The sequence below is a fragment of the Coregonus clupeaformis genome, chromosome 8 (assembly GCF_020615455.1).
Source record: "Coregonus clupeaformis isolate EN_2021a chromosome 8, ASM2061545v1, whole genome shotgun sequence".
Lineage (NCBI taxonomy): Eukaryota > Metazoa > Chordata > Actinopteri > Salmoniformes > Salmonidae > Coregonus > Coregonus clupeaformis.
Window position 1 is genome coordinate 10,617,744 of NC_059199.1, and position 15,000 is coordinate 10,632,743.

The 15,000-nt window shown below is 45.1% G+C and overlaps 1 protein-coding gene across 1 annotated transcript in view; it reads left to right on the top strand.

Annotated features, from left to right (window-relative positions):
* LOC121571085 (VPS10 domain-containing receptor SorCS2-like) overlaps positions 1 to 15,000 on the top strand; it is a 362,777-nt gene that overhangs the window by 82,942 nt on the left and 264,835 nt on the right. Inside the window, exon 2 of the mRNA XM_041882340.2 lies at positions 9,745 to 9,812. Within this exon, the coding sequence (XP_041738274.2) occupies positions 9,745 to 9,812 (68 nt within the window). The remainder of the gene's footprint in view (positions 1 to 9,744; positions 9,813 to 15,000) is intronic.

Here is a 15,000-nt window from a genome sequence, read left to right on the forward strand (position 1 = left end):
ACAGACAGACAGACAGACAGACAGACAGACAGACAGACAGACAGACAGACAGACAGACACAAAAGGAGGACAAAAGCAGAAATATAGAAAAGTAAAAGACAGCAGAAGAATACTAGAATACTATAGCATAGGAGACAAATAAACTATAGTGGGAACCAGCCATTCGAATGCTGACTACCTCAGCCTGACCGTATGGAGTCTACCATATGTGTAAGGGGTTCGTCTACTAGACATTCCTTTGTATTGGTTGGACCTGCAGAGGCCAGCAGAATTCACAGGTCCATGTAATAGTTAATGAGCGGTCGACCGTTAAAAACGCCTGCGTGTGTGTGTGGGTCACTGCCCGGTGCCTGGCTGTGCAGAGGGAGGGTTGAGGTCTGTGCAGAAATGTGTTCAACCAGACATGACCACTCGAGGTTGTCGAACGCTGAGACTTGAATGGGCAATGCCCTGATCATCACTGCTATTGAAGGAGAGGAATGGAGGTAATTGTGACCTAGCTAAGATACTGAGATGGAGAGACAGAGGGAGGGAGGGAGGGTACTTGTGCTGTATATGAGAGTGAAAGAGAATAGGCCTATGTTTGTTTTTGTGAGAGAGAGTCTGTGTGTGTCTGTGTGTGTCTGTGTGTGTCTGTGTGTGTCTGTGTGTGTCTGTGTGTGTCTGTGTGTGTCTGTGTGTGTATGTGTGTGTCTGTGTGTGTCTGTGTGTGTCTGTGTGTGTCTGTGTGTGTATGTGTGTGTCTGTGTGTGTCTGTGTGTGTCTGTGTGTGTATGTGTGTGTCTGTGTGTGTCTGTGTGTGTCTGTGTGTGTCTGTGTGTGTCTGTGTGTGCATGTACACGTTAGTGGGTTAAGAGGTGGCAAAGCGAAGTCACTCCTCAAATTGAATTGGCAGGGAATCAAATTTTTTCGAGACTGTGATGAATAGTGTATCCGTGTCTGTTTTCTGGAGAATGTGTTCGCCTCAAGGGGGGTCATACACTGATACTTCATACTTCACTGATTTTGCCTTAAAAATAAATGACCGCGTTCTTTCATTATTTCTCTCCAACTCTGGCGCTTCCCATCTCTCTTTATCCCTGCTCTCTTTCTTTCTGTTCATTCCCTTTCCTAAACCAAACTCTCTCCCCGTTCTTCCTCCCCATCTCTCTCTCTTCTATCCCCCTCTCTCTCTCTTCCATCCTCCTCTCTTCTCAACAGCTGATTGATAGCTTTTCATTGAGACTCCCAGTGTAGCGGAATGTCTCAAGGAAAAAATGACAAGATGGCGATGTAAAGCTGGAGTTCATGATCAACTGTGTCACTGTGTAAATTATCCCGAGTGGCGCAGTGGTCTAAGGCACTGCATCGCAGTGCTAGCTGTGCCACTAGAGATCCTGGTTCGAATCCAGGCTCTGTCATAGCCGGCCGCGACCGGGAGACCCATGGGGCGGCGCACAATTGGCCCAGCGTTGTCCAGGGTAGGGGAGGGAATGGCCGGCAGGGATGTAGCTCAGTTGGTAGAGCATGGCAAAAAATAATGTATGGACTCACTAACTGTAAGTCGCTCTGGATAAGAGCGTCTGCTAAATGACTAAAATGTAAATGTAAAGGCTCAATGGGGGCTCGTGTAACTGTGTGTAGTTATTCAGGGGTCCTGACTGCCCAGTTGACGTTTCCCCAGTAAATGTCATCCACAGGCTGACAAACAACATTCCCACAGTGGGTCACCATCAGACTGCCACAATGTTGCCACAAGGTTGCATGGACGTTGTGAATTTTAAAAAAAAATATGAAGCTCTTTATGCGAAATGCTTGGAGTTTCTAGTGTTTGTACTGCTCTAATGAATAGAAAAGTAATGTGAATAGGAGTTATATTTGTTGAAAGGAGACAGTCTTGCAGGGTCAATTGCTTTACAAACTCCCTTTTACATTGCAGTCAATAAAATGCCCACACCATGTTTTTCTGTCATGGTTCATTCCAAAATGACTCAGACTTTGTCTCTCTCATATTTACAGATCTATGTAGGCTCAAGTTGTTATGATTTATTTGTACTTATAATTAACTTGTTCCAAATAACAGGAAGATAGTTCTAAAAAAAGTGCTTAACTTTTCCCCACAGTCAAATAAGCTGTAGTTGGGGCCTGCCAAGCTGCAGTCTCGGGCTCCGGCCAGTGCCCGTTGGTGGAAGATTCTCCACTATTCAGCAGTTTTGTCAGGGAGGGGAGGCCGCCGCCAACAGAACGCTCCATCTGCCTCCTCCCCAAATCAAATCAAATCAAATTTTATTGGTCACATGCGCCGAATACAACAGGTGCAGACATTACAGTGAAATGCTTACTTACAGCCCTTAACCAACAGTGCAAAAATAAAACAACAACAAAAAAAGTGTTGAGAGAAAAAAGAGCAGAAGTAAAATAAGTGACAGTAGGGAGGCTATATATACAGGGGGGTACCGTTGCAGAGTCAATGTGCGGGGGCACCGGCTAGTTGAGGTAGTTGAGGTAATATGTACATGTGGGTAGAGTTAAAGTGACTATGCATAAATAATTAACAGAGTAGCAGCAGCGTAAAAAGGATGGGGTGGGGGGCAGTGCAAATAGTCCGGGTAGCCATGATTAGCTGTTCAGGAGTCTTATGGCTTGGGGGTAGAAGCTGTTGAGAAGTCTTTTGGACCTAGACTTGGCACTCTGGTACCGCTTGCCGTGCGGTAGCAGAGAGAACAGTCTATGACTAGGGTGGCTGGAGTCTTTGACAATTTTGAGGGCCTTCCTCTGACACCGCCTGGTATAGAGGTCCTGGATGGCAAGAAGCTTGGCCCCAGTGATGTACTGGGCCGTACGCACTACCCTCTGTAGTGCCTTGCGGTCGGAGGCCAAGCAGTTGCCATACCAGGCGGTGATGCAACCAGTCAGGATGCTCTCGATGGTGCAGCTGTAGAAATTTTTGAGGATCTGAGGACCCATGCCAAATCTTTTCAGTCTCCTGAGGGGGAATAGGCTTTGTCGTGCCCTCTTCACGACTGTCTTGGTGTGTTTGGACCATGATAGTTCGTTGGTGATGTGGACACCAAGGAACTTGAAGCTCTCAACTTGTTCCACTACAGCCCCGTCGATGAGAATGGGGGCGTGCTCAGTCCTCTTTTTTTTCCTGTAGTCCACAATCATCTCCTTTGTCTTGGTCACGTTGAGGGAGAGGTTGTTGTCCTGGCACCACACGGCCAGGTCTCTGACCTCCTCCCTATAGGCTGTCTCATCGTTGTCGGTGATCAGGCCTACCACTGTTGTGTCGTCGGCAAACTTAATGATGGTGTTGGAGTCGTGCCTGGCCATGCAGTCATGGGTGAACAGAGAGTACAGGAGGGGACTGAGCACGCACCCCTGAGGGGCCCCCGTGTTGAGGATCAGTGTGGCAGATGTGTTGTTACCTACCCTTTCCACCTGGGGGCGGCCCGTCAGGAAGTCCAGGATCCAGTTGCAGAGGGAGGTGTTTAGTCCCAGGATCCTTAGCTTAGTGATGAGCTTAGAGGGCACTATGGTGTTGAATGCTGAGCTGTAGTCAATGAATAGCATTCTCACGTAGGTGTTCCTCTTGTCCAGGTGGGAAAGGGCAGTGTGGAGTGCAATAGAGATTGCATCATCTGTGGATCTGTTGGGGCGGTATGCAAATTGGAGTGGGTCTAGGGTTTCTGGGATAATGCTGTTGATGTGAGCCATGACCAGCCTTTCAAAGCACTTCATGGCTACAGACGTCAGTGCTACGGGTCGGTAGTCATCTTAGAGTCCTTGGGCACGGGGACTATGGTGGTCTGCTTGAAACATGTTGGTATTACAGACTCAGTCAGGGACATGTTGAAAATGTCAGTGAAGACACTTGCCAGTTGGTTAGCACATGCTCGGAGTACACGTCCTGGTAATCCGTCTGGCCCTGCGGCCTTGTGAATGTTGACCTGCTTAAAAGTCTTACTCACATCGGCTATGGAGAGCGTGATCACATAGTCATCCGGAACAGCTGGTGCTCTCATGCATGCTTCAGTGTTGCTTGCCTCGAGCGAGCATAGAAGTGGTTTAGCTTCGTCTGGTAGGCTTGTGTCACTGGGCAGCTCGCGGCTGTGCTTCCCTTTGTAGTCTGTAATAGTTTTCAAGCCCTGCCACATCCGACGAGCGTCAGAGCCAGTGTAGTACGATTCAATCTTAGTCCTGTATTGACTCTTTGCCTGTTTGATGGTTCGTCGGAGGTCATAGCGGGATTTCTAATAAGCATCCGGGTTAGAGTCCCGTTCCTTGAAAGCGGCAGCTCTACCCTTTAGCTCAGTGCGGATGTTTCCTGTAATCCATGGCTTCTGGTTGGGGTATGTACGTACGGTCACTGTGGGGACGACATCATCGATGCACTTATTGATGAAGCCAGTGACTGATGTGGTGTACTCCTCAATGCTGTCTGAAGAATCCCGGAACATGTTCCAGTCTGTGCTAGCAAAACAGTCCTGTAGCTTAGCATCTGCGTCATCTGACCACTTTTTTATTAACCGAGTCACTGGTGCTTCCTGCTTTAGTTTTTGCTTATAAGCAGGAATCAGGAGGATAGAGTTATGGTCAGATTTGCCAAATGGAGGGCGAGGGAGAGCTTTGTATGAGTCTCTGTGTGTGGAGTAAAGGTGGTCTAGAGTTTTTTTTTCCTCTGGTTGCACATTTAACATGCTGGTAGAAATTAGGTAGAACGGATTTAAGTTTCCCTGCATTAAAGTCCCCAGCCACTAGGAGCGCTGCATCTGGATGAGCGTTTTCCTGTTGATTTATGGCCTTGTACAACTCATTCAGTGCAATCTTTTTTATTTATTTATTTATTTATTTATTTTTATTTATTTATTTATTTTTATTTATTTTTTGGGGGGGAATGGATCAGCTTAATATTGCAGATAGATTGTATCTTCTATCAATGTAATTGTCTGCATCACTTCCAATCCCCCATGTTTTTATTTTATTTTTTATATATATATTCCCCTTTATTACTTTTCAACCCCACCATCCTTTCCCTACTTGGAGTAAATTAGTGAACAACAATGCCCAGGCCTCTACTTCCGGTCTATACTTACTATCTACACCTTATGGACAGAGTTAATTTTACAATAATTCTATATATATATATATATATATATATATATATATATATATATATTTATTTATTTTTTTGCTCCTGAACTTCTTCTACTCTCAACCTCTCCGATCATTTTCATGATGTCCATCCGGTTTGCTTCTAAATGCCATATCTTTCTAACTGTGCTCTTTCCCAAAAGCTCCCAACATACAACCTATATACTTATTATGGACACAGTATGCTTACATTATTAGCTATCTTTGTTATTATTTGTTGTTATTTGTTATTAGTCCCATCCTTCAACTCTATTCAATACCTCCCATCTATCTCTTAACACCATCCATATAGGATTTCTATTTGCCATATATATTTCAACCGTACTGTGATGTTTTACAAAAGTTCTGAACCTTTCTATTCTCATTGCTTCTACAGATTGTGAATTAAAAATAAACATTTTTGCTAAAAGTATTATTATATTATTGATTGATTGACTATGACTTTTCAGATCACCCAGTGATTGCACCCATTCAGTGCAATCTTAATGCCAGCATTGGTTTGTGGTGGTAAATAGACAGCTGTGAAAAATATAGATGAAAACTCTCTTGGTAAATAGTGTGGTCTACAGGTTATCATAAGATACTCTACCCCATAGTGATAGCCTTCGTCTTTGCCCTGTCTAAAGAAAAATAGTCTTCCCATCGTGCAGGACTCAGCCTCAAACTCAGTTTCAAACCAGTGTAACACCGGGATAGGAATGTGTGGCACAGGGTTTCTCTGGAGACGTAGCGTTTTATGGGCTTGTCGGATACTACCCAACACTGTTTTACATGTTATAGTAGCTCTTGTATAAGTGGGGCTCTTCAGAGGAATGCTTCACCAGTGAAATCTGAAGTGCACAACCAAATACTTCCCCCCATTTATTGCCTTATAGAATTTGATCCTGGTTGAACTCTTGACCCCAGCACTCAGAGGTCAGAGGTCACTGACCAGCTCCCCGTATTAAGTTGTCCTGTCTTTCTATTCATCTTTTCATGTTGAATTGAGAGGTGAGGACATTGACTAGAGACCAACCAGATCAGACACCGCTTCTACCTAGACGTCTCCTTCCTTCTCTCCTGTCCTCCACCTTCTCCACTACACTTGTCTTCCGTCCCTCCATCTACACCTAAACCTGTCAGTAAACCACTTTCCTCACCAGGGCCAATTAAAACTAGAAAAAAAACATAATTGGCAAAAGTCCAAATGTTCAGCATAGCAGATAGCGTTGGTGTTTCATTGCGTTCCATCTCTGGCTGGTGATAGTCAGATAGGCCTAGGTCTCACTCGGTGTCTCATTAGAGCTGTGTGGATAGAGAGGGACAGCTTTGCAGAGGCTGACAGTCTGTTGCCACGGTCACCAGCTGATTGACAGTAGGACAGCACGCGGCCAGCCAAGGGCGGAGGCTCACTTGCTGCATCGCAGGATGTCACACAAGAGCCTGCCCGGTTTCACATACATCAATGACTTGGAGTATAAGTTCAGATTGTCTCTTGTGGCTTCCATCAATGTAATTGTCTGCATCATTTCCAATCCCTCATATATATGTTTTGTAAAAAAATTGACAACAACACTTAGGCTTCTACCTCCAGCTTATACATACTATTAACATTTTACGGACACAGTATATATCATCTCTTAACACCATCCAGTTTTTATTTCTATTTGCCATATATTTTCCAACTGTGCTGCGATTTTTCACAAAAGTTCTGAATCTTTCTATTCTCATAGTTTCTAAAGATTGTAAATTAAAGATAAACATTTTTGCAAGAGTATTATTATATTATTGATCGATTGACTATGACTTTTCAAATCACCCAGCAGTGCTATTCTTCAGCCATTCCTGGACCTGTGACCAAAATCAAGCTACATATGAACAGTACCAAAATAAATTATCTGATTATTCTATATCTTGGCAGCAAAATCTGCAGAGCTGGGATGGTTGTGTCCCCCATATATATATATAACGTTCCAAGAATTTTGTATAATCATTTAAATGGAAAAACTCTTAAGTTTTGAATCCAGCATCGTTTTGTGTATCAGTTCATAAACCATGTGCAATCTATAAGTACATTTTTTGGTCCTTTATATGAAACTGGTATTATTTTTTATTTATCACAATTGTCTTTAACCAATTTTGGTCTTTAATGCAGGGCTTGGGAGTTTGTGGACGTTTCTGTTCCACTGGCCTCAAAGCGTCTTTGGAACCCCAAGCCACCCCAGGGATGGAACCTAGAGCTTGAGTTACTTTGAGCCAAAGTGCCTTTGATAGAACTCGGCTCTCTGTTGTGGATGGGGCTTGGAGCTACTCTCTAAGTACACTCAGTGTTCCACAGTTGCAGAGCTCGGACCGACCAACTCTGGGTTGTGTGTATAATGTAACCCTCTCCCGTGTCCCAGCGTGGGCTTTAAATACTAGCTCAGCCTCCATCAAAGAGGCCTGTTTTCCTCTTGGAATAAAAATCCCCATAGCTGCATTGCTCTGCCCTGGCACAAGGGGGCAACACTAGTGCCTGGGGCCCTTCTAAAGTAAAACACATAATAATAGAAGTAATAATAAATACATGAGTAACGATAACTTGGCTATATACACGGGGTACCAGTACTGAGTCCATGTGCAGGGCTACGAGGTAATTGAGGTAGATATGTACTAGGAATAAAGTGACAGATAATAAACAGTAGCAGCAGCTATACCCTGAGTGTACAAAACATTAGGAACACCTGCTCTTTTCATGACATAGACTGACCAGGTGAATTCAGGTGAAAGCTATGATCCCTTATTGATGTCACCTGTTAAATCCACGTCAATCAGTTTAGATGAAGGGGAGGAGACAGGTTAAAGAAGGATTTTTAAGCCTTGAGACATGGATTTTGTATGTGTGCTATTCAGAGGGTGAATGGGCAATACAAAAGATTTAAGTGCCTTTGAACGGGTTATGGTAGTAGGTGCCAGGCGCACCGGTTTGTGTCAAGAACTGCAACGCTGCTGGGTTTTTCACACTCAACAGTTTCCCCTGTGTATCAAGAAGTACATTCAGCCAACTTGACACAACTGTGGGAAGGATTGGAGTCAACATGGGTCAGCATCCCTGTGGAACGCTTGACACCTTGTAGAATCCATGCCCCGACGAATTGAGGCTGTTCTGAGGGCAAAAGGGGGTGCAACTCAATATTAGGAAGGTGTTCCTAATGTTTGGTTCCTCAGTGTACACTTCAAGTGAGATGCAGTTCCAGTTTTCACCCTGCTGCCCTCCCACCCATGTCCCACTCCAGTTCTCCACAACCAAAAAGGGTCCCTAGTTGTCCTCGGGTCCATTCGGAACAGGTCTCTATATGATTATTTTTTATTTATGCATATCGGGCCCGGGTGGGAAAGCCCCAGGTTAATTTCGGAACGGACCCAACTTTTTGGACCCGTGAAAACCTATACCCTTCACTGTGGTTCCTACACTGGAGTCGTCAGAGCTGCCATCTTCAACACAGCCTGCCGTAGGCCTCTGCTCGTGGCCAGAGCCCTGGGCCAGTCAGCTACTCCCAGCCCCAGGGCAGTAAGGCCCGGTGTGTCCTTCCCTGGATCCTAACAGCTCACTGCACCGACCTGCCAATCACACCTCCAAGGGGCTAACTGCTCTCTCTGAACCTCCGGCATCCCTCGCCATGGCAACGCACTCCCAGCAGGCCACACTGCTGTCAAAACTGGGGAGTTCTCCGAAAATAAGAAAGACCAATGAAGGAGTGGGACACACGCAAGCACGCACGCACGCACACGCACACACACGCACGCACGCACACACACACACACGCGCACACATGTTTTTGTACTTTGGGCGAAAATGCTCTGGTTCTATGAATAACATGTAGGTCTCTGTTGTGTTGTACAGTACCAGTTTGGCTCAAACGCATTAATTCAACAAATTAACTTTTAACAAGGCACACCTGTTAATTTAAATGCATTCCAGGTGACTATGTCATGAAGCTGGTTGAGAGAATGCCAAGAGTGTGCAAAGCTGTCATCAAGGCAAAGGGTGGCTACTTTGAAAAATCTCAAATTTACAATATATTTTGATTTGTTTAACACTTTTTTGGTTACTACATGATTCCATATGTGTTATTTCATAGTTTTGATGTCTTCACTATTATTCTACAATGTAGAAAATAGTAAAAATAAAGAAAAACCCTTGAATGAGTAGGTGTGTCCAAACTTTTGACTGGTGCTGTTTATCAAAGGCATCTTTTCTTCCCCACAATGTTCAGCACATGTACTTGAATAAAACGATAAAAGGGTTTAATATTTGGAGCGCCTCCTGAAATGATATTGGGCGTTAAACACGACACATCATCTGGCTTGCGTGGGGAGCACTCTGTAAACATTTCCTTCTGAAATGAAAGTGGAAAACAAGACAGCTATTTGCACAGGGTAATAGTCTCTCGGTGCTCCCTCAAACAAATCCTCATCATCAGTACAGCCAGTAAGCAGAATTCCCCACAGCCCAGGAAAATACCTTTTTGAATCATTATGAATCAAACCAAATACTGCTATTGCAATACTTACCATGCCATATCTGTGAAAGTGGTTCAGGTTATATTGTACTCACCCTTCATCTGCATCTCTCCTCTTTGTCTTCCTCAGGTCATTCTCATCCTGACCAAGTATTACCATGGTGACTCCAGCAAGGTTCTGGAGAGTTCCCTCTGGAGGTAAGATCAAAAGGCTGAGTCTGTTTCTTTATAGTGCCTGTTTAGGTTATGTTGGGCGCCACAGCCCAGTCCACCTATCAGGACAGGGACTCACTGTGAGGTTAAAGTGGCAATATGTAACTTTTCGGGCGACCCGACCAAATTCACATAGAAATGTGAGTTATAGATCTGTCATTCTACTTAAAAGCAAGTCTAAGCGGTAGATCTGTTCTATGTGTGCTATTTCTATGCTTTCCTTAAGTTTTGTTTATGCATATTTTACTTTCAGTTTTGTACACTAGCTTCAAACAGCTGAAGAAACTATATTTTTGGTTATGGAAAATATATTTCACAGCTGTTTAGATGGTACAATAATTCTCTACACTATACTAGCTTATTTTGTCACATAAACTGACATTAGGCAAACTATTAGAGTTTTAGCAACCAGGAAATGTCTGCATAGTGCAACTTTAAAGGGTGGTGGGTCGGTGTATGTGGTTGCTGTGCTTCTCAGAAGACACAGTGGCACTGAGTACGGACAGAACAGTGTGGAAGAACGACAAAACATCAGCCGGGGGGTTGGGAAAGAGAGAAAGAGGGTGGGTGGCATGGGGCGAGAGCGGGCATCTATTTGGACAGATAGCTAATCAGTGTGGCACAGGGCAGGACAGTGGGCACTGTCTGGTGCCAGGGAGACAGGGTCACGACTGGGCCTGATGGGCAGACCAGAGCAGCCTCTACTTAGTAGAACTGGCCAGTCGGCAGTGACATCTCCAGTGTTCTCTGTTTCAGGTGCTCAGAAGCTCAGAGCCAATCACTCCCACACATATACATTTTGGTATTCTAAAACGTAAGCCCCCAAGTGCCAGGGTCCTGGTTCTAATGACAGAGATAGAAAGCCTTCAAACAGTGAATTTGTCTCACGCACAGGAGGTTGGTGGCACCTTTTATTGGGGAGGACGGGCTGGTGGTAATGGCTGGAGTGGAATTGGTGGAATGGTATCAAACACATGATTCCCCTGTGTTTTATGCCATTCCATTTGCTCCGTTCCTGACATTATTATGAACTGTCCTCCCCTCCTGTGGTCTCATGGTAGTACTTCCCTTTACCTCACTGTGGGTTCTCTGCATTTCAAAACGCTGGCCGCTCATTAGCTGTGACCGCTTGTCTCCCTCTAGCAGTCATATGAATAATGCACATACTATTTCCACCCTGCTCCTGTTGATGTTTTAATTGTTGTAACTCATGAATAATTATTTAAGGTTCACCGTGACAAACCAGTCTGGTGGAAAAAAAAGAGAAATTGAAAGAATCTTAACAAACTCACATTTAAATCACAAATCCGGCATAGATACTAGACGTCGTTAGCCTCCCTTCGTCATTGTCCGTGAACGGTGAAGATAATTAGCATGTTTTTCAGGAGGCAAAAATGGCCGCCGTGGTGTTGTTGTGCTGTTATTATGTGTGTGTGGGCATCGGATTCCTGTCAGCTCCAGAATGTCTGTGCAGTTGCACCACCACCTCCACTGTCCTTGAGCCTGGACTTTGATGTCCTCAAGCATGGGATCAAACGGTGGGGAAGGTGGGGGAGATTAATGGGCTCGGCACCTCACTTTGTCAGGTGGTGTAGATCAAGACGCCAGGCGATGCGAGGCACCGCTCTGGAGGAAAGTTAGCTGAGAAGACGGGAGAGAGGAACTTCTATGAGGCTTCTGGGTCAGTGAGTTTAGACGCATGTCATCCGACGTGGCTTGCCTTTGGGAGTCCTTTGGACTTGCTTGAAAGTCGGTGATGATTTGTTTGTGTGGGCTACATCAACCACTGCAGGGTGAAATGAGACAGATGGATAGATCTGCCTGTACTTCTGTCTGTCAGTTTACCCTTCCTTTACTTTCTCAGTTTTTCTTGTCGATTCTCCTAAATTGGAGAGGGGTTCTGGTTAAAGATTTAAAAGGTCTGTGAGGAACCCAAGCATGTCGTCCCCAAACTGTCTCTGTACCTTCCTATGACTCAGCTGAAAGCTAAAGTAACAGAAGCAGTCGTGATCCCAGCAATCCCGGCCCCAGTCTTCCCCGGATGCTTGAGGGGGGAAGCGGTCCCATATTTTTCCAATCAGGATTAAGCCAGAGCAGATAATGGGTTTGTGGTGTGAGACAATGCTATGTGAACTGGGCTCTGGAGAGACGCTGCTCCAACTGGCTAGCTTTCACATTACTAAATGCTCACAGATCTCTCACAGAATATCATCATCTTGATTTTCTTTCATTCTAAGAGAATATCAAAGGTGATTGATCTGATACAGATCTCGCTTAGGCCCAGCGGGGGAAGGGACTAAATATTGATCATTTAAAGTGCTGCTGGTCAATTATACGCTTCAGAATAATGCGTGTGTGCTTTAGCTACTTTCCCTTCCTGAAACAACTCTCTGTGTAAAACCTGTCTGTTTCTGCTAATGTTCAGATACGACAGAGTTGAAAAAGATGGGGATAAACCAAATGCTTCAAAGTGGCTTATGGGATTTTTATTTTTTTAAGACATCCGTTTCTCGCTTGTCTCTCCCAGTGTTCTTTCTTCTCCATGTTCTGTGGAGTTTTGGCTCTATCTCCTAGCTCTGGTGTCAGCCACGGGAGTTTAATGCTGTGTCTCTGGCTCCAATAACCTGGGCTTGGAATCTGTTATGGCTGTCCCAGGATCTTCAGCTAGAATACGTCTCTCTTTGTGATCCGGAGGGCGGGAAACACTGAATGTTTGCTATGAAATTGAGGCAATGTCAACCAACCGAGGATGTTTATATCAAAAAAGGTTTATATCGAAAAGACACAGTTTGCGTTTGAATAAAATAATGATTTTCCTTGTAAGGAACATTTCACAATCGCTCCACATGAGACCAGAGACCCACCAAGGGGAGGGTTGTAGCTTGCCAAGACGATAATATGAACAACAGGCCTCACACACACACCTCTTTCTTACACTCACGCTCTCTCTCTTCCCTCTCTTCATTGATTCTCTCAGAGACAGGGGAAAGAGGAAAAAGACCGATAGGGAGAAACAAAGGGGAAAAGACAGTGATGGAGAGAGGAAGAGAGGAATAGAATACAAGAGGACGTGTGTTTGGGAAGGAACGTATGTGACAAATGTCTGAACTGTGCCCCCTACTGTTTTGCCTCAGGGGACCTCAGGTTTCTCTCTCTCTCTCTCTCTCTCTCTCTCTCTCTCTCTCTCTCTCTGTCTCTGTCTCTGTCTCTGTCTCTGTCTCTGTCTCTGTCTCTGTCTCTGTCTCTGTCTCTGTCTCTGTCTCTCTCTCTCTCTCTCCTCCTCTCTCTCTCTCTCTCTCTCTCTCTCTCAATTCAGTTCAATTCAAAGGGCTTCATTGGCATGGGAAACGTATGTTTACATTGCCAAAGCAAGTGAAATAGAAGTGAAAATAAACAATAAAAAATGAACAGTAAATATTACACTCACAAAAGTTTCAAAGGAATAGAAACATTTCAAATGTCATATTATGGCTATATACAGTGTCTGTCTGTCTGTCTGTCTGTCTGTCTGTCTGTCTGTCTGTCTGTCTGTCTGTCTGTCTGTCTGTCTGTCTGCCTGCCTGCCTGCCTGCCTGCCTGCCTGCCTGCCTGCCTGCCTGCCTGCCTGCCTGCCTGCCTGCCTGCCTGCCTGCCTGCCTGCCTGTCTGTCTGTCTGTGTGTGTGTGTGTGTGTGTGTGTGTGTGTGTCTGTCTGTGTGTCTCGCTCTCTCTCTGTCTGCCTGTCTCTGTGTGTGTGTGACTCGTCCCCTACCACAGTGGAGGGTAAATGGAGACAGAGCAGGCTGTTACTGGTCAATAATTGATGTGCTCTCTGTGGCGATGATGATGCTGTTGTTGTTCCTGTGTTTTTCTGCTTTTACTGAAGTGGTTGTGCACAGTCAGGGGGCGTGACCCCAAGGTCAGAGGACAAACATCACACACCCTCACCGTGTGTGTGTGCACGTGTCTGTGTGTATTTGGACAAGCCTGCGCCTACAGCGTGTACAGTGTGTTGTGTGTAAGCGGGGCGCGTGAACCTCTGAGCACTTTCACTCACATCTTTTAGTGTGTTTCCCCACCCTCCTTCCCCTCAGTTTACCCCCAAAACCCCTGCTGTGCTTTTAGTTTCTGGCACAGGTTCTTACTCTTCGGAAAAGTCTTCTCAGGCTGAAAAGGCACAGAGACTTACAATCTAAACTCTCCTGCAGCTGTTTGGATATTTGCGTCCAAAATGTCTCCCTGTTCCCTATTTAACGCACTGCTCTGGTCAAAAGTAGTGCACTATATAGGGGATAGGGTGCCATTTGTCTATAACAGCTGCAGGGGTTAGGGTTCCCTTTCCCTATCCAGAAATCCAAACTTCAGCTGTGGTCTCACTGTCCCCACTCATCTCCAATGATGAATTAGCATGCCAGAGTCTCAGCGCTATCATCGCTATCAATCATCATATGGTCGAGGCCTGTTAACGTTTGTCTTCATCTGCCCAGACTCTTCAGCTAGAGAGACAGGAAACAGGAAATAGCAACAGCTTGAGTCACTCTGCAGTACTGTACCCCCACGCCAACTGGTTACCCCTTAGCCTTACTTTTTGAACATACAGGAAGTCAAACTATATGTCAGTCACACCATGGTGCATCTTTTTTCTCTCTCTCTCTCTTGTAAGAGATTTTATGTCAATGGGGGAATAACCTGTATAAATCAAGGTTAAATTAAAATAATAAAATGAAATGTGATACATGTAGGAAACAGTGTTCTAATGGCTGTGACTGGTTGGCATGAGTAAGGAGCTGGGTGTGGATGATGTGGTTGTGGATGGGGGACTGGTTGCTGCATTACTATGAGGGGATGTCAACCTGAGTGTGTGTTGACAGAGTGACTCTGGAGGTGAACCACATGCAATACTCTCTGGGATGTAAGCCTGGGACACAAGAGTTGAGACAGGCAGGGATTAAGATACACAGATGCTCTCTCTCTCTCTCTCTCTCTCTCTCTCTCTCTCTATATATATATATATATATCTCTGTCTCTCTCTCTCTCTCTCTCTCTCTCTCTCTCTCTCTCTCTCTCTCTCTCTCTCTCTCTCTCTCTCTCTCTCTCTCTCTCTCTATCTCTGTCTCTCTCTCTCGCTCTCTCTCTCTCTCTCTCTCTCTCTCTCTCTCTCTCTCTCTCTCCTCTCTCTCTCTATCTCTGCTCTC